The sequence below is a fragment of the Manacus candei genome, unplaced genomic scaffold (assembly GCF_025592945.1).
Source record: "Manacus candei isolate 608988 ecotype Guabito, Panama unplaced genomic scaffold, ASM2559294v1 h1tg000103l, whole genome shotgun sequence".
Taxonomy (NCBI): domain Eukaryota; kingdom Metazoa; phylum Chordata; class Aves; order Passeriformes; family Pipridae; genus Manacus; species Manacus candei.
The window spans coordinates 252,098-279,038 of NW_026138151.1; the positions used below are offsets into that span (position 1 = coordinate 252,098).

General features: G+C 40.6%; 1 protein-coding gene across 2 annotated transcripts in view; it reads right to left on the reverse strand.

The window, feature by feature from the left end:
- TMEM132D (transmembrane protein 132D) overlaps positions 1-26,941 on the reverse strand; it is a 227,781-nt gene that overhangs the window by 167,724 nt on the left and 33,116 nt on the right. Inside the window, exons 1-2 of one of the 2 annotated variants that reach the window (XM_051769058.1) lie at positions 13,314-13,370; positions 6,282-7,170 (exon numbers count right to left, since the gene is read on the reverse strand). In XM_051769058.1, coding sequence (XP_051625018.1) covers positions 6,282-7,042 — 761 coding nt within the window. In that variant the 5' untranslated portion in view covers positions 7,043-7,170; positions 13,314-13,370. Of the gene's footprint in view, positions 1-6,281; positions 7,171-13,313; positions 13,371-26,941 lie in introns of those variants that run through there. The other variant, XM_051769057.1, reaches the window with a different exon arrangement.

Sequence of the window (26,941 nt, forward strand, 5' to 3'; positions counted from 1 at the left end):
TCAAGAGAGATTCACCTTGTTAAAGGCCACACCAAGCTACAAGGTCTGGGAACCTGGAGGATTCTGTGAGCTTGCTGTTTAAAATCTCAAGGTGCCATTGAATAGTGTCAGGCATAGCTACCTTTCCTAAACACCCACTTTGCCTCTAGTCTATTAAAAAAAAAAAAAAAACAAAAAAACAACAACCCCAAAACCTTCAGACTGCTGTTTCTTTTATCTTCTCCATCTGAAGTATTGGGCAGGTTCTAAGATTAACATCCCCTTGGCACCAGAAGCTCCCTTTTGATCATTCCTTACACTTTTCCAAAGACATTTTGCCAAACTTTGGCAAGGGAGAGAGGCAAGAAAGATCAGATCTCCTGAAAGTGCCTCACATGCACATTTTTTGTGCCTTCTAAAAATCAAGAGTCATACCCAGCCTCTGACATTAAAGACATGAATGCTAAATTTGCTATAGTTGGATATAGACTTCCTGATCTATTAAGGTCATATTGCCAAAAGAAACTTCCTTTTGCCTGTGGTACCATCTCTTGGTGAAGAGATTGTAGTAAAGGCTCCAAAAAAGGGGAAACAACCCAACCTGGGGAGCCAGTGCTCGGGAAGGGACTGGGGATCTTCAGTCCAGCCTTTTGCATGACTGCTGAACAAGATCATGACCTGGCACCATCAGTCAGGCAACCAGCTCAGTCATCTGGGACCTTTTTTAAACTGAAGAAATAACCATCAATGGAAAATTGCAAATTCCCTCCTCTGTTCTTTGCAAGCACAAAGAGCCGAGAGAAAAATACTAAATTCATTTTTGCAGCGAGACTGAGCAGTGAAACAGTTGACATTTAGAGGCTTTTATTCAAAAGAATCAGAGAGGTTTTAATTGTTTTTAATTCCTCTTCTCTCCCTGGTTTTAAACTGGCCAAAGAAGGCCACAAGATCAGTTAGAAAAGGAAGGGGGGGGGGGAAGACAGTTATGAGAGGACTTTAGAAGTTGTTTAAACCAAAATGTGGAAGGGGATGTTTAACTGACAGATCCAAAGCTACAGAAGGAAGAAGTGAAAAATGTACAGTTTGATTCTTTTCAATCTGTTAGAAGAGGTACAAATTCAGGGTTTGGATACCATGAAATACTCACATAATCTAAGGCCTAGAGAAAAGCCCATCTCATTACAGAGTTTGACGTGGCTGGTCACCTCCCTGATCACCACTTATTCCCTGATGGTTTCTACTTCTAAAATATGATTTAGTTCAGCACTAAGAATGAGATTTGATTTAGCTCAGCACTAGAAGAGCACACAAGCAATTTGATAAAATGCCAGTCTTGTTCAAATGTTCTTGCTGTATAAATTGAGTGCTAATGATCTCAGCTCTGCTCCCCTCATGTATTCATGCAGCCCTTTTCATGTTTGCTGGATTAATATTGATCGATTGTTAAGATAAAACAGCAAATAAGAGAAGTTCATGTAACAAACTCTTGAGGCCTTTTAGGAAAAAATGTCCCAATTATCAATAAGAACTGCTTATTCAGTACCACAGTTTCACAATTATCATTAGAAAGAAGACATTGAAGATACCACAGAGAGACCACAAACCCTCTCAATGGTTTATAGAAACGGCACCTACATATGTCCAACCCCCAACTTGGGTTTACAAATGCAGAAATAACACAGATAGAGTTTATACAAAAACTCAACTTTCTCACAATATCAGAGGTTTACAAGTTTCTATTACAACCTTCTGTCATTTCCTTAGAAAAATGGTATTTCATATTTTTTTTACTTCTTTTCTCCAGGAATCTCTTGATAGAATTTGACAGTGAAACCCCAAACTATATTTAGGATAAGACAACGTAATACCAACTTAGCAGTATGAAATCAGGACACTTCTTACTGCTAGTGAGGCTAAACTGGATTTCCTCCAAATGAAAAGATTTTCCAGTAGCTACTCACTCAGCAGCAACAGCTAAAGAAAACATTTAAGTGGAGTTGGGCTCCACCAGATAATCCAAGGATACAGCTCTGCCTTCATCTGCTAAGCCTTAGAGAGAAGGACACACAAGAACAGCAACACAAACTGCACTGCAGCTCAAAATTAAACCAGAATGCACTCCTGGGATGTGGGATCATCCCACCAGGACGCTTTGTGCTGCCCTCAGTGGCACTGATGCCAACTTCTCAGCTGCTGGCAGAGTCCACGGCATCATGAGAAAAGAGATGGATGAGACAGAAAGGTACATTTCCAAGCATCCTGGTGAACTTTGGTATCCCAATTCCAAGATCAGATTTGGGAAACTGGATGATCTATAATCATCGGTTGCTGTCAGAACTTCATTTAAGGTATTAAGGGTAATAACTCTATATAATTTAGAATGCAGGATTCACTAAGTATAATTATAAATTGAATAACTGTTAAAAAAAACCAAACAAACAAACTGATTTTTTCAGTTATGAATTTATCTTCTCCTGACACTCAGCAGCCCAAGGCAAAGCTGTCTCTATAATTTCTTTGCTGATTCACCTCCGGAAATAGGAAAACAAATCTAAAAGGTTGCAAGCAGAAAGTATCGACCCTGTTGACTTTTAAACTAAAAAGGTTGTATTTTTTAGGCCCAGCAAAAACATGCTGATAAAAAAGAGCTGGGTCTACGCTGTAGATTCAGAAAACTCGTGTTCCTAAGTTTAGGAAGCGGTGGCATCCCTACAAATATTGACTGCAATGTCTGTGACACAGTACAGTGTTCATGACCAGCAGCAATTTGGGCTGGGTGGAAAACAGGAATTGTTTAACTGCATAACACCAGAGCTTGGAGGCTTTAAATTTTTAAACCTTTTAAAAAAAGGTTGTACACACAACCCTCCCATGGGGCCAGTTGCAAACAATACAGCCAATAATTAATTCCCATTCAAAAAGAGAGACAATAACAGGATAAAGGCACAGGACATTCAATCACTTGTTTTATAAAGACATTTAATACTGCTTCCCTGGGAAGACTTAATTGTCTGTTAATTGTATACAGCATGTCATCATCAAATAATTGTTGATATCAGCGGTGATAAAATGGCTTCAGAGAGATTAATTGACTTGGCCAAGACCAAAACAGGACACAAGTGTGTGAATGAAGCTGAGAAATGAGTTTCCTAAGGCTCAGTGCCCCTGTCTAAGCTCACAGCCTGGTGCTTACAGGGTTCCATATTTACCCATCATTTACATTTTATCTCCTTCCCTTCCTCTGACTCTCACATCCATAGAGAACCAAGACAAACATTTTTAATCTCTCTGGATCATTAAAAAGAACATCCTAGACCTTGGCCCTTATGGTCCAACTCTTTCACAGAGTTAAAAGCAGCCCACCAGTTCCACATTCACTGCTCTGAATCTTCCATTGCACAGAACAGCAGCAGGAGATAAAAACAAAGGTACCTTTCTCTATATATTTTAGTATTTAGCAGTCGCTGGAAGGCTCCCCTTGAAGACAATTTCCTATTAGAAAGGGGACAGTGTTTAAGCATAATCGTTCTGAAACAAAAAATATTCAGTAGTGATGAGTAATTTTTTACTTTTGGCTGTTTTGCATGTCTGTTTCTTCCTTTTTGACCTGTATATCCTATATTTTCCATCTGTTCAAGCCATAATTTCCAGTCCACTGGAGCAAAAGCAATGGTAAAAGCATTTTGCCAGCAGCCCTTGGCCTCACTTTATGAATACAGTTCCAAGTCTTGCTGCCACTCAAGGTAGAACTTCTAAAAATAAGGGACTGTGTCAAAATAAAAATTAACACAATTTTTTTTTTCTCATAAAAGCATTATAATGGGAGAGGGGGGAAGGGACCCTTTCCTTTATCAGAGAGAAGATCAGAATGAGTAGAGACCAGATAGATGTAGAACATGTCATGGAGGGATGACTGCAGAACACAGATACTACAATTCTGACCAAAAAAACCCACACACACACACAAAAAAAAGCTTAGACACACTGTACATAGATCAAAGACAGGCAATGGTGCTTTAGAAGAACAGTTAAACAGATATTATAACTACTCTGATATTGCAGCAGATTATAGTCTGAAAACCAGGTACTGTTAGAAAAGCAGGTCAAGAGAAATCAAAACTCATGAAAGCAGCATGAGTAACACAAGCTGTTACAGAAGTTTGTTTTTAGAAGGTAACAGCAAACTGATGTTACTGAAGACAAGAATGCCACACTTTTCATTTTGAACCGATATTTGCTATCTATTTTTAGCTTTTTTTGTTTGTTTGTTTCATGATGCCTCAGATCTCGAAATAAAAAGCTAAAATTCAAACACCTCTTTTCCTTTTTGTTCCAGAAAATTCATTTTAGAAGCATTCCTTTAAAAGTTCAGGTGTTCAGTTCCATCCTAATTGAAACAAAGCAAGGTTTTTGAAAATTTTATAAACCTACATGTAATACAATTATCATGGTTATAAGTAGCTCCACTTTTAATGGATTACAGCTCATGGAAATATAGATGCTTTGAAGTGAGATTTCTAAGTCTCTACATTTACAGAGTAAAACAATGAACAGTTTTTACCTTCATTATCTTTTAGATAAAAAAGGCTTTTAATGTTTATATTTAAACCAATTTTCATATAGAGAAGTTTCTATGCATGCTTGATGTGATATCCCTTTAAAATCATTAGTATAGAGAAAGATAAAGCCATCCCTGAATGCTTGCAATGAGAAACTCAGATCGTCTGTCTTGAAATTAGTCACTCAGGAAACAACTTAAATCTGAGGCAGATTGACTCAGAAAATGAGAAACTGATGTGGTAAGGAGAGAAGATTTCCTCCTGATGTTTGTCCTCTACCAGATGAAAAGGGAATAATTGTCCTTGAGTCAGCAAACTAAGTGCTGTGGTTATTCTGTTTACGTATCACACACTTGCAAAGGAAAAATGACCTGATTTTATGGCAATCCACCTCCTCCAAAAATCCCCCTCAAATCTCCCTTGGGGAGGGGAAAACAAATCACCAGTTTGAGCCCTTGAGTCATTGGAGTTAAATCTGAGTTAGTCCTTACTCCAGCCCAAGGTGGACATCCACCTTCAACAACGTTGCATGGACAGCTTTGTGCCATTCCAGTAACTGAGCCCTGAATCATACCTAGGTGACTTCACCAGGGATTTTTGGAGTTTGAGCTGTATAACCACCAGAAAAAGGAGAGTGTGTGTCATCTCAAGCGATAGTAGAGTATGATTTCTAAGGGGAGAGCTCCAATCATCTCTAGTGCTCAGCTGAGCTGTTGGCTGTGGCACCTCTGTGGTGTCTGTGCAAGTGGGGAGTTCACTGCCCCCTCCTACGACGCACCTACTTTTTGGAGGTTTGTTTTGTGAGCTCTGTCACCAATGGTCACTTTTAGGACAAACACCCAAAACAAGTCAGTCTTATCCTCAGAAGCCAGAGCACGACGTTTGCCACCAGTTCAAAAAGAGGTGACGTCGCTGCTAAGGGATAAAACAATGAAACCACCATTACACGCACGGATTTTCCATGTCTGCCACACAACCCTCATTCATAGTGCTGGAACAGAGTGGCAAACTTGAAAAGACAACTGGACATGCAAAACACAGCTGTTCTCAGTGTGCCACAGCCCAGGCTTGGCAGTTCTTTCTTATATTATATTGGTGGTTCCAGGGAGCTTCCTCCTCTAACACCTCAACGCTTGGAAAGAACGAGGTGAATCAATGCAGCACTTGTCGTTACATCAAAAGCCAACCACACCCCCTCAGGTACTTCTTCATTTTCAGAAATGGTTTTGGTACATCAGTAATACTTAGGAACCTCCAACGTTCTATAAAACAGCACCAGGCTTACAACAAGTTGGAGAGAAATGTTTAAGCACGTGAATCCTACTTAGATGCCTAATTCTTGTTCATTTCCTATAAATGCTTTTGCAGATTTAAGCTTTAGTAATCTTAACATGAGTTCAATGAGAGATTAGGAGAACTGCAAACTCCAGCTCTGGAGGCTTTAAATGTTATCTCCTATTAGGGTATAGATATGTTCCAGTTCTACCATTTCAATCTTTGTAAGTACTCCTCGAAGGACAACTTCAGGAAAAGGCATTTCTCGCTCCAAGAGATCACATCTTAGATAATTCATCCAACACGAGACTGAACAATGTAAGAAATGTTGAATCAACCAACTGCAACACAATTTCTGGAGAGCAGCAATTGATGGACTGTTAGACAATTTATACAGAGAAAATGACTTCCCAAGCCAAGAGTAGAGAAAAAAAAATAAGGTGCCAAAGAAACACAAAACAGCCTTACCTCAGCGTGAACTGATCCTCTGTTGAGTTTTTAGCAACAGATACAAGGAAAGTCAAAATGTCCCCTTGCTTGACAGTCTTTGGTGCATACTGGATGACAATATTATTATCCAATCTCATTTCATTTAGAGAAGGGGCAGCACGTGTCTGGTAAAGGAAAACACTTCCAATCCTCTGCAAGGGAGGTCCTGACTCATCAACATCGTTGCGCCCCGATCGGATCCCGTTACTTTTCCTTACATCCTCCTTGGTGCACTCCCCCTTCTCATCTCCCGGCTGGATGGAGTAGTAAAGCTCCACGGGGCTCCCTTCGGACTTATCCGTTTGTTTCTTCCGGCCGGCAACGACCGTGGGGGGGTTGAACCAGTTGGGCAGGAGCTCCAGCTCTGCCACACAGAGCCCCAGGTCCCCTTGGAGCCTGCAGCTGCCTCGCACCTCCCGCGTCTCTCGGAAGGCGAACACCCGCAGGCAGGGCAGGCGCTCCGTGGTGCTGTAGTCATCCCAGTCCCTGCCCACGATGTAGAACAGCACCTGCACCTTGGGCTTGCTGGGGTAAATCTTGTTGCTCATGATGAAGGCCTGAAGTTTCCAGTTAAAGGAGAACTTGTTGGTAGATCCGAACGGATTTGAAGACAGCATTAAGTCCTGGGGCACTACTTGTTCGATGGAAAAAGGTCCATAGCTGGCATTTAGCACGGGGGGACTCTTGGATTTGTAGATCAGAAAGGATTCCACTCGGGACTGCAAGCTAGAGTTCCTCATAATATCCTGGTTGGCTTCCTTAAGAAAGAAGGAAACATCCGCGTTGTGGATACGATAGGTCACAGGCAAGTAAGTTGGCAGTAAAGAAAATCTCTGTATACTCTCCAGGATCCCTCGACTCTCAGTCACTGTTGAAAGGAAAGGAGAGTTTAAAAGATCAGATCTCTGATATAACCTCACTGACCCTACTGAGGGGCTCAACAGTGCTGTAGTTGGCATGAGTGACAATAACAAGCATCATCAATCCGTGCAGAAGTAGCCCGGGTAGATGATGATTTATCTAGTCAGCTTGGGAAACATTGGTTTGTGATATGTTCTACCTGACAGCTGGATTAAAAGAAGCAGCTTGTGTAGGTTTACACAAGCCAAAGGTCACGTCTTCACTTGCAATATACATTTATTATTGGAGAATAAAACTACCCACTCAGCATCTGCAGCACCAGATCACTGCACAGGCACATCTAAAAAAAATTGATCATCAGAGCAAGCTCCACCTGGACAGGAAACCAATACAATGACTTTACATCAAATGCTGTAAATGGACCACACAGAGTTCACTTCAGCCTCCCTTTCAGCACCCTCAAGCAGTACATGGACTTTAAGCCATTTCCTGCACAAGGCTGAATTTCACTTTAAAAACAGTTAGCACAATAACCATTTACACAACAGCTCCTTTACGGCATTATGGTAGTTGAGGATTTCAAAAGGAGTTTTATTAGCATCCAGTTTATAGTCCCTTCCATTTCACTTCATCTATGAAAAGAGGTTTCTTTCCTGTAAATAACTATCAGGATTCAAGCCACTGTTGTCTAACCCTGCATTGTTCCTTAGTACAACTGCATAATCTGTAGGCTGTACATCACTGCACATTGAAAGAACATTTTCAATGACACTGAGCCTCCTGTACTGCAAGATATCTCTTTTAACTGTGCCATCGAGCCATTACCTGAGGCAGATTATCATGCTAAAGAATAAGCTCTGAACCTTTCTAGGAACTGTCAGTCCCAAAGAGCAAAGACATATACTGCTAAAAAATACAGATGCAAATAGAGTATCACCTTTCCTGTTTGAACATCTGACCTTGGTGCTTACATCTACAGCCCTAATTGTGAAATAAATTGCCTTTTTTTTCCCCCCACAGCAAATTCAAATCCTTACCCTTATTCACAGAAGTGACACAGGCTTACCACAGATGGTATTCAAAGACAACCCAGTTTCTCAAGCTCGAGTTCACAAATGCTTTATTAGTCTTTATTTTTGTTGTTTGGCATCTGACCTAAATACTGATTTGCTCATTCAAGTGCTGTGGTGGCCTAAACTGATGTCAGTTAATCCTAACCAGGAATATATAATTTAGACACTGCAATTCGCTGCAAATCCTCAAACAGGATAGAGGAGCCTTGTTAGCCTCAAATCCCGTGGGATGGTATTGTTAGTTCCTAAAACCCTCTGAAACCTACAACCTTCTTGAAAAGGTGACATTCCTCTTCTGATAAACAATTAAAATGAAACCTTGCTTTTAAAAGTTTAATTTATGTCAACTCAAACCCCATCTAGAACTGGAAATAAATTCCATCTGAAGAATCAGGAGAACAGCCCCAGCACGTCAACATATGAGACTAAATTGCAACAGGCTGAAGTAAAAGGCTGAAGGCTTGTGATCCCTAGAGGTGGAAAATTCATCTTGTATCTTGCTTGAATTTAGAGGAAGTCACACCCAAGTCCCACCCTGCTCATTTTTAATAAAGAGTAAATTACAGAGCTTCTTTGTACGCAAACCCCACCATTTTAGCCTCAGTCTTTTCAGCATTCAGCTCCCACTCTTTCACTAGACACTCACTGAGAGCAAATGAAGTTTTTAAAGACCTTGTTCTAGATAATCCCCCAACAAAGATTTCCACCAACTCTAAATGGCTTTGCTGGTACTCAGATTTGCAGGGCTGCATCTCTCCAGCCCTGAGGCAAAATCTGTTCTGCTGTTTTACTCCTCAGATCACCCGGCCCATTCCATCCTTCCTCTGTCTAATGTCCCGTTTATAAATTCCACACTCATTTTGTACTCCTCCCAACATCTTGGCAAAGCACCATTAAACACAGTGAGGCATCAAGGAAGCAACTTAGAGAGAGGGGGGGAAAAAAAACTCAGGGTATTCAATTTTTTATTTCCCTTATTTTGATTGCAGCTCCCTCCCTTGCGTTCCACAGGGAAAGGTACTTTATTTTTGTATTAAAATTAACAGAGTGTTTCGCCTCATAATTTTTTAATCATTTATTTTAGTGTTTAATTATCTAAGGGATTAAAAACCTTGCCTCTATAGTCCCCATCTCCACAGGACAATGCTCCTTAGTTTGTAAATCAATGACTCTTTGGAATGGGAGAGCAATATAAATAAAAAAAAAAGGAAGAAAAAAAAGGAGAAGGTGAACTGCCTGTTAAAATAAGGAAACAATCTCACCAGCTAGAGTAGGGACCATAGGTTTTTAAATTTCTGGGCAATGGTAAACTGGTCTGCTCACTGTCAAACTTCCCTCCACCAGCAAGCTGGGAACGTGTGCTGAATATGAACAGGCTTGTGCTGGGAGCTGACAGCAGCTTTCCAAACAGCCAAAGGCCAAAAATTCAAACCATTTTACACTTTTATCTGGGGAGAGTTATAATCAGCACAAACAGAAAAAAAAAAAAAATCCTCAAAAACAACAGAGCTCTGCAGTACCATCTGGATTTTGACCGTGAAAGTTTATTAAGGATTCTGAAGGATAGGAAATTAAAAACAAAAACAACTATCAGCATCCTTAATTACAACCACGACTATTTTTGTAAAAATTATGCATGTTGTTACAAAGGCAGAATTGCAGAAGACTACAATTTTGTGTGTTTCTGGGTGAGACCCAGCATAAAAGTGGTGTTTTAAAGATTTAAGTCATATAATCTAACCTAAGTATCACATTATATCTATTCCACCATCAGCAGCAAAATTGCACTGGAACAACCCACCTGAATAAGTAAAACAAGAATCACGCAGTGACTCTCTCAGTTTATGTACAAAAAATCATATATAAATATATATATGTTGTTTATAAACAAAAAGGATGGGTAACTGAAACGCTGTTAAGGAAACAAAATAAACAGTTAAATTCACGAACTGCAATTTATCTCTATCTGAAGGCTTGCCTATGTGGGGAACTTGGCACCAGAATAACCAAGTGCAACATTGCAGGGCATTAACCAGCCTTGCCAGTTCTGTGTGTGGAGGTACAGCAGAGAGCACAGGCCAAGAAAAAAAAATTTAATTACCAGATTAAACAAACCTTAAGGAGTTTAATCTGTCCATATATACATAGGTACCCGTGATCCACAGAGATCCACTCAACTTTGAGTCAATTAGCTGTGTGAGCTGTAAGAACAGTTTCTCTTAAGGTGAGACACTGCAGAGGGAAACCCGGATTCTTCCAGGGGACCACAGCAAGTGATGCCTCAGAGCTCTGCTGAAGCCTGAGATCTGGTGAAGACAATCCACTGCAAGTGCAGAGGGTGTTAGAGCATTCTGGTTTCAAGAGATGATCCCCAGTGCTGTGAAGCAAACCAATAAAATCTAATTTTGATGCTGTGCTTGTGCCAGGAGCTATTATTTCTCAATCCGTTACAACTATGACTGTATTCGACCCCTCATGCTGTGAAATAGTTTATTGAGGATTTCAGTCAGTGGCCACCTGGGAAGAAACGTTGTAATAGGATGGTTTTCTTTTTCCCTCCTTAGTAAATCTTCCTCTGACTGATGCTGTTTAAAAAATACTTGTCATTGATGGAAGAAGGAAACTATTTGTAGGTCAGTGAATTTAAAAATATCTGAGAAAGAGGCAGCATATTCAGTCTCCTCCGGCACAGCCAAAGCTTGTGCATATGATAAATCCCTGAACATGACATTATAAACTTGCTGCATTTGCCTTCCAGAAAGTCACACTGCTTTCTTCATTAAGCTATTAATTTTGTACTGCAGCCTGGCTAAAAATCTTCTACCTTTATGTCTCTAGCAGCAGCTCTCAGTCAGTGACAAAAACACTCTTCATAGCTCAGTTTTACTGCAAAGTTATTGACCATGGCTTCAGAAAATTGAACAAATCTGCCAGACCACTAACTTCATTCTATATTACCAGATCCTTGGGATTTCAGCCCTAGCAGTTACTTTATTTTTAAAACTGTTCAATCTACAATCATCCAGCATTCATGAGATAGAAAACTCTTCCAATCAATTATATAATTCTACTATTTAAAAAAAAATTGCCTTTTTCTTGTATATTGAAGGGAAGAACTTCTTAGGAAAATTGCCTTACCAGCTGCAAGCTCAGGCTGGTAATGTAATAGATGAATTTGTTGCTGTATCTTGGGGATTGAGATAAGTGGTTCTTTTCACTCAGGCCAGTAATTTTACCTTTTTAGTTAGTTTCAGCTGCTCTCCTTGAATCTTCTGAACATTTCTACTTTGTTATGAATTGGAATTATTTTAGCCAAAATGTCTAGAAAGAAAAATCTGGTAACGTGATGTATTTTCAGACTGGAAAGTAACGTCACAGGAGTTATCTGTTCCAATAAAACTTGGTGTTCACTTCTGTAAAATTAAGACATTTCTGTCTTAACCTGGTTAAGTGGCTGAATCCATTGATGCTCAAAGGTGAGGTAGTTTAAAGCTAAGCTACAGGGTGAAACCCTTCCCTGGGTGCAGCTCAGTCCTCAACAGAGGGATGATCTGCTCTGCCAGTTTGTGTCACTTAGGATGGACAGAGTCAATTTAGACTGTTACTTGAACATCTGAGTAGGATCATTTCCATTCTGTAGAGTTTGTTGGTTGCTTGTCATGTTTTTTTTCTTTAGAGTCAAGCATCCTCCACAACCCTTAAACATGCATAAAAATCCCTGGATGACTTACTGTGTTCCTTCTTTTGCCGGACTCATGGCAGCTTCAATTCCCTTAAAACTAGTAGCATTGCATTTTCAAACTCCTGGTTAAGTCCTGTGTTTTACTGACAACAGCTCTACTGACACAGTGACAAAGTGATGGGAGGTTTTGATCTCAGACTGCACAGAAAGAAAGGCAACAGAGGCTTTGTGGTAGTTGCTCCTCTGGCTCATTGAGAAGGGATAAGGTTGTTATTGGTTACACTCTGCAGAGGTGCCCAACAGCTTCCCAAGGGAGGGAGAACTGCAGGGACAGTGCAGTGCAACAGGTTGTGAAGAACATGGATAGCTCAGAGGAATTGGAGGGCAACAAACAAAAACCTGCAAACCCACCCAGGGTCTCGCTGCAGAGGGTTTTCTTTGAAGTCCTTTTCACAGCCACACACCTGATCTGTGCAGTGCCACAGAGCCAGGAAAATATGTTAATGAATCTATCCCACAGATATCCCACCTTGAAAACTGCGTGCCAGAGTTGTTTCCTGACAAGAAATTAAACCAGAAGCTGCAAGACGAAGGTTTTGTTAGGTTATACCACCTTATATGCACCCAAAATGGAATTACTCGTTACCCAGCTGGACAGGCGAGCTTGCTGCTTTAGTTAGCATCTCATTTTAGCATTGATTCTGGGAATGTAATTACATTATTAAATCTTTATTAATTCTGCAATCAGAAGCCTTAACCAAATCAAGACTTCATCAGAAGGAGCAGTATTTGCTTCAAAGAATCTATAATTCAAGTTAATAGACAAGGTTGTAAGCACTGGAAATTGAAGCCAAAATAGTGGCAAGATTTTCCATAAGCCACAAAGTCAGCACACATTCAGGGTTAGAAATGAGACATAAATCACTAATTTCTCTCTCTAGTCAGTATTCAATATAAACTTTTCAAAGAATATTGGGGGGTTTTTGATAAAACCTGAAAATGTAAGGGGGTGTTGAGGACTAAACCAGCCAGATTTTCCTGCAGACTTCCACTACTTTATCACATAAGCCAAGAAAAACCAAACCCCCTTGTTGAACATATCTGCCACAAACAGGAAAGAGGAAGCTGAGCCATCCCATCTCTAGCACAGAAACACAACCTGATGGCGAACTCCTGCTTACAATTCACAGGAACAGTTCAAAAGTTAAGTTCTTCTGTCCTGAATATGAACTACTTCTTACAACTGAGCACTTCCTTATGAATACATGATTAGATTTAAAAGGGTTCCATGATCACATTATTCCCTACACAGCAGTGTAACACAAGGCTGAAACAACAGCTGATGCATTACTGTCACTATTCACACTGGAGCACTGATTTCCCATTATTCTTCACCTGCTTGCTTGGAAGTGGAATATCAGCACCTGTCCTCCACACCAGTACAGAAATAAAAACATCCAGCCTATTTGCAGCAAGAACCCTAAATCTTTCCTCCTGTCACAGCATTGCTGAACAGTTTCCAAAAAATTCTCATGCTTGTGGTAGCAAACACCATCATTCCAAAGGGCAGGTACCAAGGGAACGGTGATGAGGCCGAATCGATGTGTCACAAACAGGAAAACAAAAAATAGAACCCTGGAACCCAAGAGTCATCCATTTATCTGTAACAAATTAAAAAGAAAAATGGCTTCAAGGCCCAAAATCACCAATTTCTTTTTAAGTCCTCTCCTTATTAGCATTGCAGACCGCTCTGCCTTCTTCATTTATAACATTGCCTGTAACAGTTTCATCCTTGGGAAATTACCATTCTTCTCTGAGAGCAATGCTGTTCCCAACTTGCCAGCTTCCCCCTTCCCCCCCAGGTTATTACAACTCTCATTCCAGTTCTGCATGCCTGTGCAAAGCTTGTTACAAGGCAAGGGAAAGACTGCTGGAACATCAAGGCTGCAGACTACAATGAAGAGTTTCTTGGTGAAAAGGCAACTCCTCACTTCTTGCAAGAGAATTTTAAAGAAATTGGAGCATTGGTAAGGAGTGCAACACACATCAAGCAACAGTCACAAAGCAGATGCTGATTGAAGCAAATTAAACTTCACAGAGATGCAGACAAATCATTTATACCATCATTTCTAAGAGGACTACACACTTGCAAACCATTCTTCTTATGAAAACTATCGAGCACTGCTACTGCAGTGAGAAACAAAGTATTTTTAAGTGTTGAGTCATGCAAAGGAGGAAGGACTTTGAGCCAAGATGCCTAAACTTCCTGAGAATATGTCTGATCAGAAAGACAGGTCAGTTATTGATTTGCTGAAACAGAGTCTGGACTCCTCTGGAAGAAGTAACATTAGAGCTTGCCCAGCAAAGCACCTGAACCACCTTTGCTTCTGCATTGACAATCCTGCTGGATGTCTCCTCTTGAGCACCCCTCTAGTCCATCTGGCAATTTCTCTGTTATCTCCACAAAGAAGTTTCCATCACCCCAGTAGGAAAGGAAGGAAATTAAATACAGTATGAAATTCATCCCAGAAGAGTCTCCAAATACAATGCTGACTCAGAAAACAAGAAATACATCTGCAGAGTGATCCTAAATTAAGTCATCCACTCCATCTTTGGTGGTGTACTGTTTGGCCCACTTCAGAGAACTGTCATTCAAGGGTTTCAAGGACTTTGGCACAAGCTCCTGATTTTACCTAAAGAGTGAACCTGGATGGCAGACTTTGTACCTCCTGTCACTGTATCCCAGAGCAAGTGGGATTGGACCATGTTATTTGTGGTGTCAATGGGATGCTTCTGGACCACAACTGATTATATCATTTCTCCACACAATCTCCTTCACACAGAAACTCTAAGTTTGCTTTTACAGAAAAATATATATATTACATTCAGAAAAAAGTCTTCTGAAAGGGGAGCTCTTGTTCCACCAAAGAAAGCAACTGGCACCACAGAAACAGTCCTCAGTCTTAACATGAGCCACCATCTGATGCTTCAAAAGCAGGGCAATAAACTGAAACTAAAATGAATTTATTATTTCCACAAGCCTGCCCATCAGGAACTCCTTGTGGCCTGCCCTAAATGACAATTCTGGAAGCTGAAGCATGACATCAAAGGATTTCCATGCCTCCACGTCTGGAGTGAGAGCAGGCATCTGGCCTTGACATGTGTAACCTTATATACATGACTCCAAGGATCAGTAAAGGTCACATACTCATCCAGCCCTTTTCATGCTTTAACTCTGTTATTTGACTCGATGGGTTTGTAAATGCTCATCCTTGATACTCACAGACAGACTGTACTCCCACTTGCTGTATCAATCCAGGAATTCCAGTTGCCTTAATGGGTCTGATTATCTGTCAGATAAGATCTTTTTGACAACACCACTGCAGTCTGATGACACAATATTTTCTTTGAATATCCCATTTTACTGAAGTTTGAAGAGGTTTTTGTAAATTAATCGTTGATGTTAGGACAGATGACACCTCATCATTCATTAGGAGAGAGATTAACAATCCTGAAGTTGTTTTATTATTCACATTGACAGACAGATAAAGAAATCATTTAAATAAAAGGGCCTCAGAGGAACATACACACCCCTTTATATTATCAAGTGATACAAAAATGATCAGAGAAAGATCATATAACAAAGGCAAGTTCCCACCTGAAAAGGCAGCAAAGTAATAATTACAGAGAAAAGTATTTAGATAAAAGGATATGACACTTTCACAGAAGATCTGATGTCAGCCTGAACATGAAAGGGCAAAGCAGTGACTGGGGCACCACAAAGTTTGTGGTAAAAAAAGTAAGAAAAACCCCAAACCAAGCCCACAGTCACATTAACTACTGGGGGATAGGGAAAGAGTGACCAGGGGAATTTTTCTGACATTTCTAGACACAGAACATCAGTAACCACAGAGGGCTGTCCCCAATCCATCAACTGCTTGTGATTCAGGGAGGAAAAGGTACCAGCCACAGTGAGATGCTTCACTCTCTCGAGTGTGTCATTGCTTAGGGCAAGAGCTGGGAGCTTTCATCACTGAACTCACCAGGCCATCCTGACACACACCATTGCTTGGCCTTTCCTGCAATCTTGATGCATTTATCCCATGAACCATAAAAGGTGAGACCCTCTCTTTAATGAAAGCAGCACCAGGGTAGGTGCAATCCAGTTAAGACTCGAGGCACCCCAATGATGAAAGACCTAAGAGACAAGAGCTTCTGTGTCCAACATACTGAAATACTTGAGGCTTTCAGTAGTTTATGTCTCCATTTCTGTCCTCCCCCCATTATGTCTCCACTTACAGAGAAAGAAAAAAATGAAGAAGCTTTCAAAGATTTAAAAAACAGAACAACAACAACAACAAAAAAATCAAACACACAAGCCAAAAAAACCCCCACAGGATTAGAAAGCTGAAATACTTGCCAGGAATATCTTGACTTAAACACTATTTCTACTGTAATTATGTTTGGGAACCAATAAAAAGAACAGTAAGGTTGGGTAGCAGAGGAGTGCAGAGTGACAGGAGTCCAGCATCAATTGTCAAATCCCTTATGATAGAGACAGAAATACAGGACTCTGCATGGAACAACCTTATACTGCTTAAACAGACTCTATTCAGACAATCAGAAGTTGATCAGATTCTGCCTCATATGCCTGCAAAATTCCCTCTTCATTTTCTGCAAGGATCCCAGGGACTGTGTGCAGGCTGCAGTTCTGCTACCAGGCCATTATTGATGGGAGAAAAAGCGAATTCTAAGCATTAAATTAACACCCGAGTCAGCAAAAGAACAGAGCAGCTTCTGCTGCCGACCTTTTATGAGACAAGCCATGGCTGGGTACCCTAATCCAATTCCACTGGATTGGGAACTGCAGCACAGAAGTGTTTGTGGTTGCTGGCTGATCATTCTCCCCCTCCAGAGTAGTTTTTTATCAATTAATTTTAAATTTTTTAATCCATATCATGCCTCTACATCTTGCTGCAGGCTCTGTGCCTAATACTGAATTTGTACAAGCAACAAGTACAATATTGATCATCAGTGGCTACATTCACTAACAGGATAAAAAAATAAAATTAAAAAATCCTTTTAAGTCTTATTTAAATAACATCATAATGCTGGTGTGTGCAGTAAATTTCCAGGAATGCCAATAAACCCAGCAATATTTCACTAAATACCTAACCATTTCACATTCATTCAAGAAAGAACAGCTTTAAAATAGCTGAGTGTGTTCTCAGACAGAACTGAAGATAGTAATGGGTACCTCTTCAGGTAGTTTTTGCACCTGAAAAATCTAGAAATTGCAGGGCACCACAGAGGATAGATATGCACAGGGACAGACACAGGAAAGAATCTGCCTTTGGTAACACGGGACACAGCCAGAGCTCATTAACTGCTTCTTGGGTATTTATTTCTGTCTTTCACCAAGGTCTCTGTTACAGACACACTGTGTACACATGGGAACGTGTAGTGTCCTCAGTCCATAGGGTCCCCAATCTATAGGGTCCTCCTGCTTAGAAGATTCAGGAAAGAAAAGTTCTAATTCCTGTCCTGAAAAGCTGTTCTAATATAACATGTACAGTCCAAATCTGTCAGCAGCCACTAAGATTTCTCCCCAACCTTCCCCAAATACAAAGGCTATACTCATTAAAGGAGATGAGTAAGATCCTTCCTGACATGTTCTTATTAGCTTCTGAATCACGAGGTCTTCATCCTGGCAAGAAGTTTTTCCTTTGCTACAAGGTAACCTGTCACATTCCCGATCCTTTTCATCTTCTTGTCAACCGAGCGGGAAGCTCAGGTGTCTCAGAAAAAGAATTTGCCTTGAAAAAAAGAAAAGGGGCACCCAAACACCAGAATAACTAACCAGGCAGTTTTTCAGGAGGCTTATTCTGACCACTGAATGGCATCAGACTTGTGGCAGGCCTGTGGCAGGCTCACAGGTGCTCAGCTACCTCTGACAGCACCAGGCACTGCATCCTGCCTGTCTGTCTCCAAATGCCAGAGAGGGAAAATTAATATGTACTTTTCCTAGAGAAAGTTCTGCAGAGGTAACTAAGGCAGCTGTGGATGCAGCCAGAGATACCTCAGCTGCTTTATAATCCCCAGGAGCATCCATGATAATCCACTCCCAAATCACCACTGAGTAGAAGAGATTATCCAGTCTAAAACTTGCTGCTAAATGGCTCATCCCTTCTCATTCCTCCTTTGCTTCCTCCCAGTTGCAAAATCATGCTGTGCCCACCGGCCAAACTGGGTAGTCATTTCTCCTTCCAGGTGAGATGGCTCAGCTTGTCTAGGTTGGCAGAAATAATCTACTTTTTCCTGGCTCATTTGCTGGTGAATTAGCACATTGTGCTGGCCCAGCAGGAGGTTGGCTGAGGTGCTGAGAGCAGAGATATACACCAGAGCCCCAATTCCTTCCCCGGAGGGATCCCCATGTGGAAAGCATCCACTTCAAGCCTTTGGCTGATCACAAACACCAAGGTTGTTGCTTGCCTTTGCCTTAGCCCAGGCACAGCCAAGTCAACCACACTGCTGCAGTGCCAGGTGAGCACAGAAAGCCCCCAAACTTTTTAGAATGACTAATTCTTTCGTTTTCCACCGTGAGAGAGGCACAACAGATTATGAGTGCTTGGAAAGTGCTGATTTATTTACTTAGGAGTTACTTTTCAACTGTATTTAGACCTTTAAGACACAGGTAGAATTTCACTGCAAGTCACTAACCAGGTCAAGTAAATATTCAATAATGCATCACATGCATCTTTTCAGATTTAAAACACCTTTGAAAGTCTGACTTACTGCTCCACCAGGCTGTGAATTATTATTTTTTAGAAACAAAGCCAGTTTGCAAATTGACAGTTTATTTTGCAATGAAATATTTTGCCTCTTTACAAACATATTTTACAGATACCCAGCATATTCCTGTATCTTTTCAATTCCTTCTGTTCTTGTTCTGGAAATAAACCAACATGCTATTCTATCAACTGTCTCAAAAGCATAATAGACAGAGTCAAGAAGATTGACATTCTCATTTTATAGTCCTGTCCTATTTTGTTTCACTATCCCAGCAAGATTCAAAGGGTGTGAACTCCGAAACTCATCTGGTATTCATTTAGCTAAATCTAAGGAAAGTTTTTTGCTCATGCAAATCTCCAAAATCCTATTCAGAAAATTATTCTACTTTTTCAAATCATCCTCTTTCTTTCTCTCTCATACCTTTTTAAAAGTGGTTTCTAGATAAGCTGATGCTGATAGAGATCCTGCAGTGTTCAACACTCTATATACACCTCAAACCAGAAAGATAAGCCTGAATCTTTGTTTTCAGCCTGACAGTCTCCCATGTTTTCCTTGGCACTTCTTTGTGAGCCTGTCCTGGCAATTTTGAGCCAGTTTCACATCTCCTCACAGCTTCTAAAGGTCATATTAAAATCTACCTCAGCTAAATACCTTGTTTTCTTGAAGCCTGACTAGAAATTGGAATGTTTTACCTGGGTGTCACAGTCCGAATTCCCGAAGGAGGATGCCATTACACGTGGAGCTGAGTAGTCTGGCGATTTAATTGCAGGAAAGTTCCTCCTGGAGAATGTGGAGGATGTTTGAAATTCAGCAGCCATAGGGACTGCAGGGGAGCTGCACAAGAAGCACTGAGAGCTCAAGATTATTTTCTCCTACCCTGCAATTATCTTGGATACTTAAAAATCCCTGCTACTTGGACATGAATAGTTTTGCATTCCGGTCCCACTGAGCAGCTTCGAACAGGAGATTTCGGAAGCACCGGTGAAAAACACACAATGGAAAGCTCAGAAACAATTATCCCACAATTAAAACAAATTACAGATATCATTTCTGCCAAGCAGAAAGCAAAAATTGAAGAGCAAAAGAGCAAAAATTGAAGTTCCTGCCCCAGCCAGCTCTTAAAGGCTGGCTCTCCACGCATTCCAAACCATTATCCTCATGGATGTCTGAGTGCATATTTGCACGTGTGAATCCATAGGCACATTTGAAATTGCTTAATTCATGTTTAGGGTCCCCACTTGTGAGTAGTTAAGCACAAATCCTACTGCAAGCAAACAAGTTGTGTGTATTAAGTCTGTACCAAATCGATTCTACAATTGTATAATTGACTGATGCTCCACATCACTGCTTGTGAGTAACAGATTAAAAGATGAAGTTCTCTAATTGAATGTCTCCAGAATCAAGAGCAGTATCTACTAGGTAGAGCAAGACAGATGGTAGGATTTGTCTGCAAGCAGAAAACCAGCAGAAAAGCATTACCCGATTTAAGTTCCAGTTGGAACAGGCACTGGCCACTGCATTTTGTTCAGCAGGGCTGATTTACTGAACTGGTGCCACATTTCATATATTCTGCTCTATATCTGTGTGAATAACTGATTTTTCAGCTGGCCAGCTAAACTAATCAAACCCCAAAAACAATTCCCTCAGGTCAATCCAAAGTGAAATACCTTTCTGCATCCCATCACTACAAAAGGGAAGGAAAAAAAACCCCAGTAATAAAACCATAAAAAAGGATTATGTTACCCTTCAAAAAATAAAAAGGAAAAAATTTAAAGCCTCCAACCTTTCTTCTCAAACTCCATCTTCCTTTTTGAACATTACTTTCTCAGGAAAGCTATTCTACATCACCATTTTAATCCACAGCCTTTCTACTAAACTGACATGTATAAGAGCTACTGGATTTTTTTTTTTAACCTGGTACATTCTTAATAAAGGCTGGTCCTTATGAATGGCTATTCCTGAACATACTAGCCCCCTCCCATTTTCCTACCTGGATAATAATGAAGTCACTGGATAAATGGAATAAATAGTTGAGCAAACATTTCTATGCCTATTTATCATGACCCTCAAATCACTACCAACTGTTGTTTTATTACATAACAAAGATAAGGATTAAACCTGTATTTGGAAGGCAACAAATATATAATTAAGACCAAACAGGAAATTACTGATTACTTAATCTAATTTGTGTTACTTTCACTTGTTTTACAAATTAAGATAAGCTTCTTTACACATCTATGCATGTAGCCTACAAGTACCTTAGACCCCTTTCCTGGTCCCTGGAAAATGGTTTGACTTGATCAAACAAATCACAGAAAGCACCAGACATTTACTGCCTGGCACTTTAGGAAATATGCAGGAATAAATCAACCAAGACAAACTACTGAAAGTGAAGGAAAGCAAAAGCATTAAAATGACATATTAAAAGTGTTCTCCCAAATTACATATGGTTCACAGAGGTGCCACATATAAAATTTAAGACCTGAGCGCTTTAAATTGTATAAATAGCAGGCAGCATTACTGATCTCATAGGCCCTGAAAGTGAAGAGCTCCATGTGTGTTTGAAGTAATTTTGATACCTGTCCATTCCACCTGAAGAAGGAAGACAGATCAGATCCATTGGTAATACCTTGGGAGGAGATCCTTGTAACAGGGGAAGAATCTCCTCCTGCTGTACAGAAATTTTCCCAATGAAAAGGTTCATCAGATAAAGTGCACATAGCCCCCTCATGAGACCCAACAGTGCAGGCAGACTGTGCTAAAAAAGTTATGTAGGTGGTGCTTTCAGGATGATATGTCTCTGCTGCCTGCACACACAGCTCCTTCCTCAGCAGAAAAGGCTAAATTCTGTCTGGTTATTACTGCAACACAAAGTAAAAAGTAAATATCTTATACCTGGAGTATAGCAGTGGCTTTATTAGCATTTTCCTGCCTGCTGCTCCTCTAAATTACCTAAAATTTGCTATTACCTTGCTTTGTGGCCACATCAGGACCTTCAGCTTAATTCTGAAGAGCAGCTGGACACTGTGCAGGGGAGCACACTGTGACTGCCACCACCAGCACTCTCCTCTCCCTGCTCTGTGTGAGCATTTCAAACACAGGGTGAAACAAACCCCTCCTCTCCCATGTTGCCTAAAGATTTCTGGTGAGTTTATCTGCACAGCACCTGTGGTTTTGTTTTGAGGGCTGTTGTTTCCCTCTTAGCCAAAAGCCAACCTTTTTCCTGCAGGGAGCAGAGTGTCACCTCTGCTCAGGAACACGGGTAATTCCACAGGCTGGATAACCAAAGGCAGCAACACATCACCCTTGCTCATAGAGACAAAAATAGTCCACACCCACCTTTGTTCATGTAGAAACATCCCTTAGGGCTTATGCCCTCTGGTTTCTTACAGTGTTTTTAAAGGTCGGGGTCTGACATTTCAGGAGTGTTAGAAGTCCTTGTCTTCCTCTCTATGTGCACATCCCTGCCTAAGCCTTATTCCCTTCCAGTCACAAGGCAACAAATTACTTCTTTGGGAGAAGACTAGATCTGGTAACTGCACTTGGAGACTGAAAATAAGTCAAGGCAGTTCAGTTGAAATAATGCTAGATAGAAAGGGGTTATGCATAAAGGCAACAATCCACAGAGAACATGAAAATAAAATAAAGGATGCACCTATTTCCCCCCCACGCTCAGGCCGAAAACCAAATAAAAGATGAACTCAGTCTAATTCATAGACCAGAGTAGCTCAGCTCTTTTCTATGATGGCAAGTGGTATATTACCAGTTATTATTAATGTTTCAATTTAAATAGTTAGAATTCTTTTCTCTCCACTAAACCACAACAAATAAATTTTTTAAAGAAACCCAACCTAACAACTTACTTTCTTTAAAAACAGGATTTTCATCTTTTTATAGAACACGTTGTTCTCTCAAAGCTGTTGTAACCACTCAGTGAGATCACCAGGTACCAGGAGCTGCTCTTTAAATGAAGGAGGACTGAGGGAGGAACTCTGTATTTAATTAGAACCCACACCAGGGGATGGTTTGGCTGATTGCATGACTTAGCAAAACCCCAAGGCTGCTCTGGGTTAAATTAGATTGTGAGAGCCTTCTATAGCTTTTATACTCCTCAGTACTCAGAATACCATGTGCTCCAGTACTGCTTTCCCTGACATCACCACCTGCCTAAAGTTATTCATTAGAAAATTTCCTCTGAGAAAATTCTTTGGGAGCATTTATCTCCTCCCTGACACTCTCCAACAGCACTGAGCAGCCCCAGCAACCAGAAAGTCAGGGAGTCATGTTACCAAATTCTTCTGAAAGTACCTCAACACAGTTAAGAGTTGAGGGGAGTTTATTGCTTTTGATATTTTGATTGAAGGAAAAATTGCAGAAAGGTTGTTCTCTGAAAATTTCCTGCAGCTGTAATTAGGGAGTGTTTCAAATATGTTGCCAATTAGCTTAATTGGTGTGCAGGCTGATTGACACCCGAGTTGGAAAGGTTTCTCATTACTTAGGAGGGGAGGTGGAAAGAAAGAAGTAAAACCCCAAAATTCTCTTAAGTTTGCTAAGAGGAAGACCAGAGGAAGTATTTGACTACTGCTCATGATGAAGCAACAGCTCTCCAAGCATTTGAAGAAGAGAATAAGAATGGTTTGTTCTTTGCAGAATGATTTCAGCTGTAGCTCACTAAATCCCACCCTAAGTGCTAGAATAATTATGATTTTCAGCTGTGTCTACTATGGTTCCATCAGACCAGAAAATTAAAAAAAAAAGAAAAAAAAGTGGTCCATTTGGTACTAGCTAAAGCTTTGATATGAACTGTGAAGATATTCAGGTTCATCAGGACAGGTGTAAGAACTGCAGTGTTAACACTGTGTACCTTCCAGTATCAGCAGTAGATGGCTTAGATGTTGGATCACAGGAGTTCTAATGCTGCCCAATTAATTCTGCAGTGACAATTAAAAGGCTACAGTAAAGTATTGGAGATTTACGCTGCTTTTAAAGTTAATTGCATAAGGTTCACCAGTGAGGCAAACCAGTCTCTTTAGTGAGCACTGGAGATTTGCTGGGCATCTGTTCCTGGGGTGTGTATGGACATAAATGCACACAAACACTCCCATCATAAATGTGCCAATATACAGAATTAAACCACTATCCACATTATAATTTTTGCACAGGAAAAGAAATCCAAACCTGTTGCTCTTATTCTGTCTTACCTACATGACCAGCAATCTGCTTTTTGTTAGTATAATACTGTGTTGAAAGTAAAGGCAAGTATAACTCCTTTAATTATACAGCTTTTGAAGCTACATGTCCTGCCTGTGGCTTGAGTGACAAGAGATTTTGGTGCCATTCAATGTCATGAAGCTTGGCTGTGGTTAAATTTATTCCAAGAAAGCCAAGAGTGAATCCACTAAACTAAGGCTTAGTTGGCATAAGGGAAGATCAAAATCAGACAAGCAGAACGTTAGAGCTGACAGTTGTCCACGATCATATTCAGAGTCCATCTCTCTGATCTTAAATTATTTTACTCAGAGTCCATCTCTCTGCATTTTAAATTATTTTTATAATTTATGTTCTGATTTAATTGCAGCTCCAAACAACGGAGTTCTTCTAGGATTGCCCACATGTTTGATCTTAGCATCTCAAGAGCATCTAAGAAACTTAATCTCAAACCAAATCTACGTTTTTTTATCTCAGATCTCAAGCTATGGCCAAGCATGGTCAAGATCCAGAAACAAACAACTCCTCTTGGCTTCAGCCTTAACTGGGATGGTCTCTTGACATTAGTATTCTGCATTCATAAGAAATCAGTGAACTAAAAGAAAACAATGTCTGAAGACCAAGAATCTAATCAAAGCTACAAACCCTAAGGACTTTGTCTCATGGATAGTGTCTGTTGACCAAAATACAGCTCAATTTACATCATTGCTTCAAGTACTTAATGATTTTCAGTCTCTTATGGTGCAGATCAATTAGCTCATCGTTGTACAACAGTGAGATTAAGTTTAAACAAACCTGTTATCCTGTATTCATTAGCCTATACGAAGGTTAAGCCAATATGAAGGTCACACATATCCTACTGAAAAATATACCATAGTGCTCACCAAATGCAAATGTGGAAATGATCCTGTCAAGAGCAGAGGAGCACTTAGTAATGCCTAGCACACATTTCTGCCTGCAAGTAAAACTGAAATGAAAGAACTGAAGGAGGTAAATGTATTACAATTAGGTGAAAGAATAATAAATGTCCTCCTTATATTTATTTTAATACTCTTCTGAAAACTTTCCATCATTCAATTCAGCAAGAAATTTCAGAGAGGCTGTTGGAATTTTGACTTTTCTTGACAGCGTTACTTTTTCTGATCAAGGTGTGAGCATTAACTGGTAACTGTTCCCATTCGTATGAATAATGTCCATTTTAAAGTTTCAGCTGCAGTGTAACACCCAATTTGAATTGCTGTCTGTGAGAAAAGTAGATTCAGCACATCTCATTTATGTGCTTATCTACACTGGAGGCAGCCACACAATATAATTTAGTGTATACAGCACTTTGCTAATAGAGAAACGATGCACTAAGCAGCTTTTACTCAGAAGGTTTCTTTAGCTTGGAATCTGAACACTTAATACAGCAGAAGAATTTAATTTTCTGGGGCATGGTTTCTCACTGACACAGGTGCTCTCATAGGGGAATTTACTCTGTCCATTATCTTCTCAAATAGGAAGCACAAGAAGTGACCATGCAAGAAAAGACGTTGTAAAAGACTTCACTTAATCTGAGATCTGTGGGAGTAGACTCCAGTTTAAACAGCTAAAGCTAAGTTCAAAGTCCTGCTGAAACAGGACCTGCAGATGATGGTGTGTAACTCCAGGAGCTGCCCTGCCCACTTAGAGGAACCACGAGTGGAACCCTTACCCAGTCATTACACAGCACATTTATCTTGCTCAGTGTCTGAGGAATGGAGAGGACACAGACATGGACAGACAGGGAAGATTCATTGCCTGGGCCACTGAGGGGGGGAGGGAAGAACAAACACAACTCTTGGCAGAACGGCAGGGGAATAAGTGAAACATGGTCAATACACCCCTGGGAATACCTGGCTGTCAGTTTGCAGAGGAGGAAGCAAACGTTCTGCCTGAGGCTGGAAATGCAGTTTTTAATTGGAGTCGGACTGTGACCACCATACTGACACAGCAGGGAACTCCCAAAGCACCTCCTCTGTGAGCAGGTGCCACTTGAGGAATGAGGGACCAGTCTCTTCTGATTTCTTCACAGTTCAGAGGCGTTTTCCTCTCTTTTGGGCACTAAGAACCTTTCAACTCTGAAGTGTGCTAGACTGATGCAAGCCCTCCCTTAACTCCAGGAGCCTACATGTCATGGGCAATCAATGTACAGTTCCCCATGACAAGCTCAGCACTGGGTTCCACCTTTCAGAACAGGAGCATGAGTCAGGGCTCTCTGTGATACATTTCTCAGGAGGCCTTCCCTCATCCTTGGGATGTGCCTGTTTCTAAACAGCTCAAAGCTGTTACTTTCCATCTGTTATTTTAGGATAGGAAGACTCACCAAGGCACAAACAATACAGCAAACTGAGGCACAATCTCTGAGTAAAGGAAGCACGACCTAAATGAGTTGCAACTTCGTGATGCTGAGACTCAAAAAATAACAGCAAGATACTGATGGCTGAATTTCACAGAATTAAAGGGGCATGGTAGGACAGGGAGGTTCCTAAGGGAACTGTCCCAAGAAACAACAGGATAAGGAAAAAGCTTTAACTGAGGTTTCATCTGTCTCTGTTTAAGTTAATAACAAAGGGATACCAAGGCCAGGTTGGATGGGGCTCTGAGCAACCTGGTCTAGTGAAAGGTTTCCCTGTGCATGGCGTGGGGTTGGAACTAGATTGGTCTTTAGGGTCCCTTCCAACCCAGGTCATTCTATGACTCCATGACATCACAATAAAATAGGCACCTCAGGGTAAGACATGGTGTATATCAGCTGCACATAATGGTAGTACACAGAGCACTTACAAGCACATGTAGTCACTGAAAAAAGAGAAATATCTGGGTTTAGAAAGTAATACTTAAACCCAGAGGCTCCCCCGGCTTCCAAACCTCATCCTTGGAATCCCTGTTACAGCCGGAGGTTCAGAGTTGAACATGACCAGTGTCCACTTGATTTAATGATCCATTAAGTAAAGAAGCTCCTGAATGCTGGTAAATGCCATCCTGGTTGGGGATACTCTCTC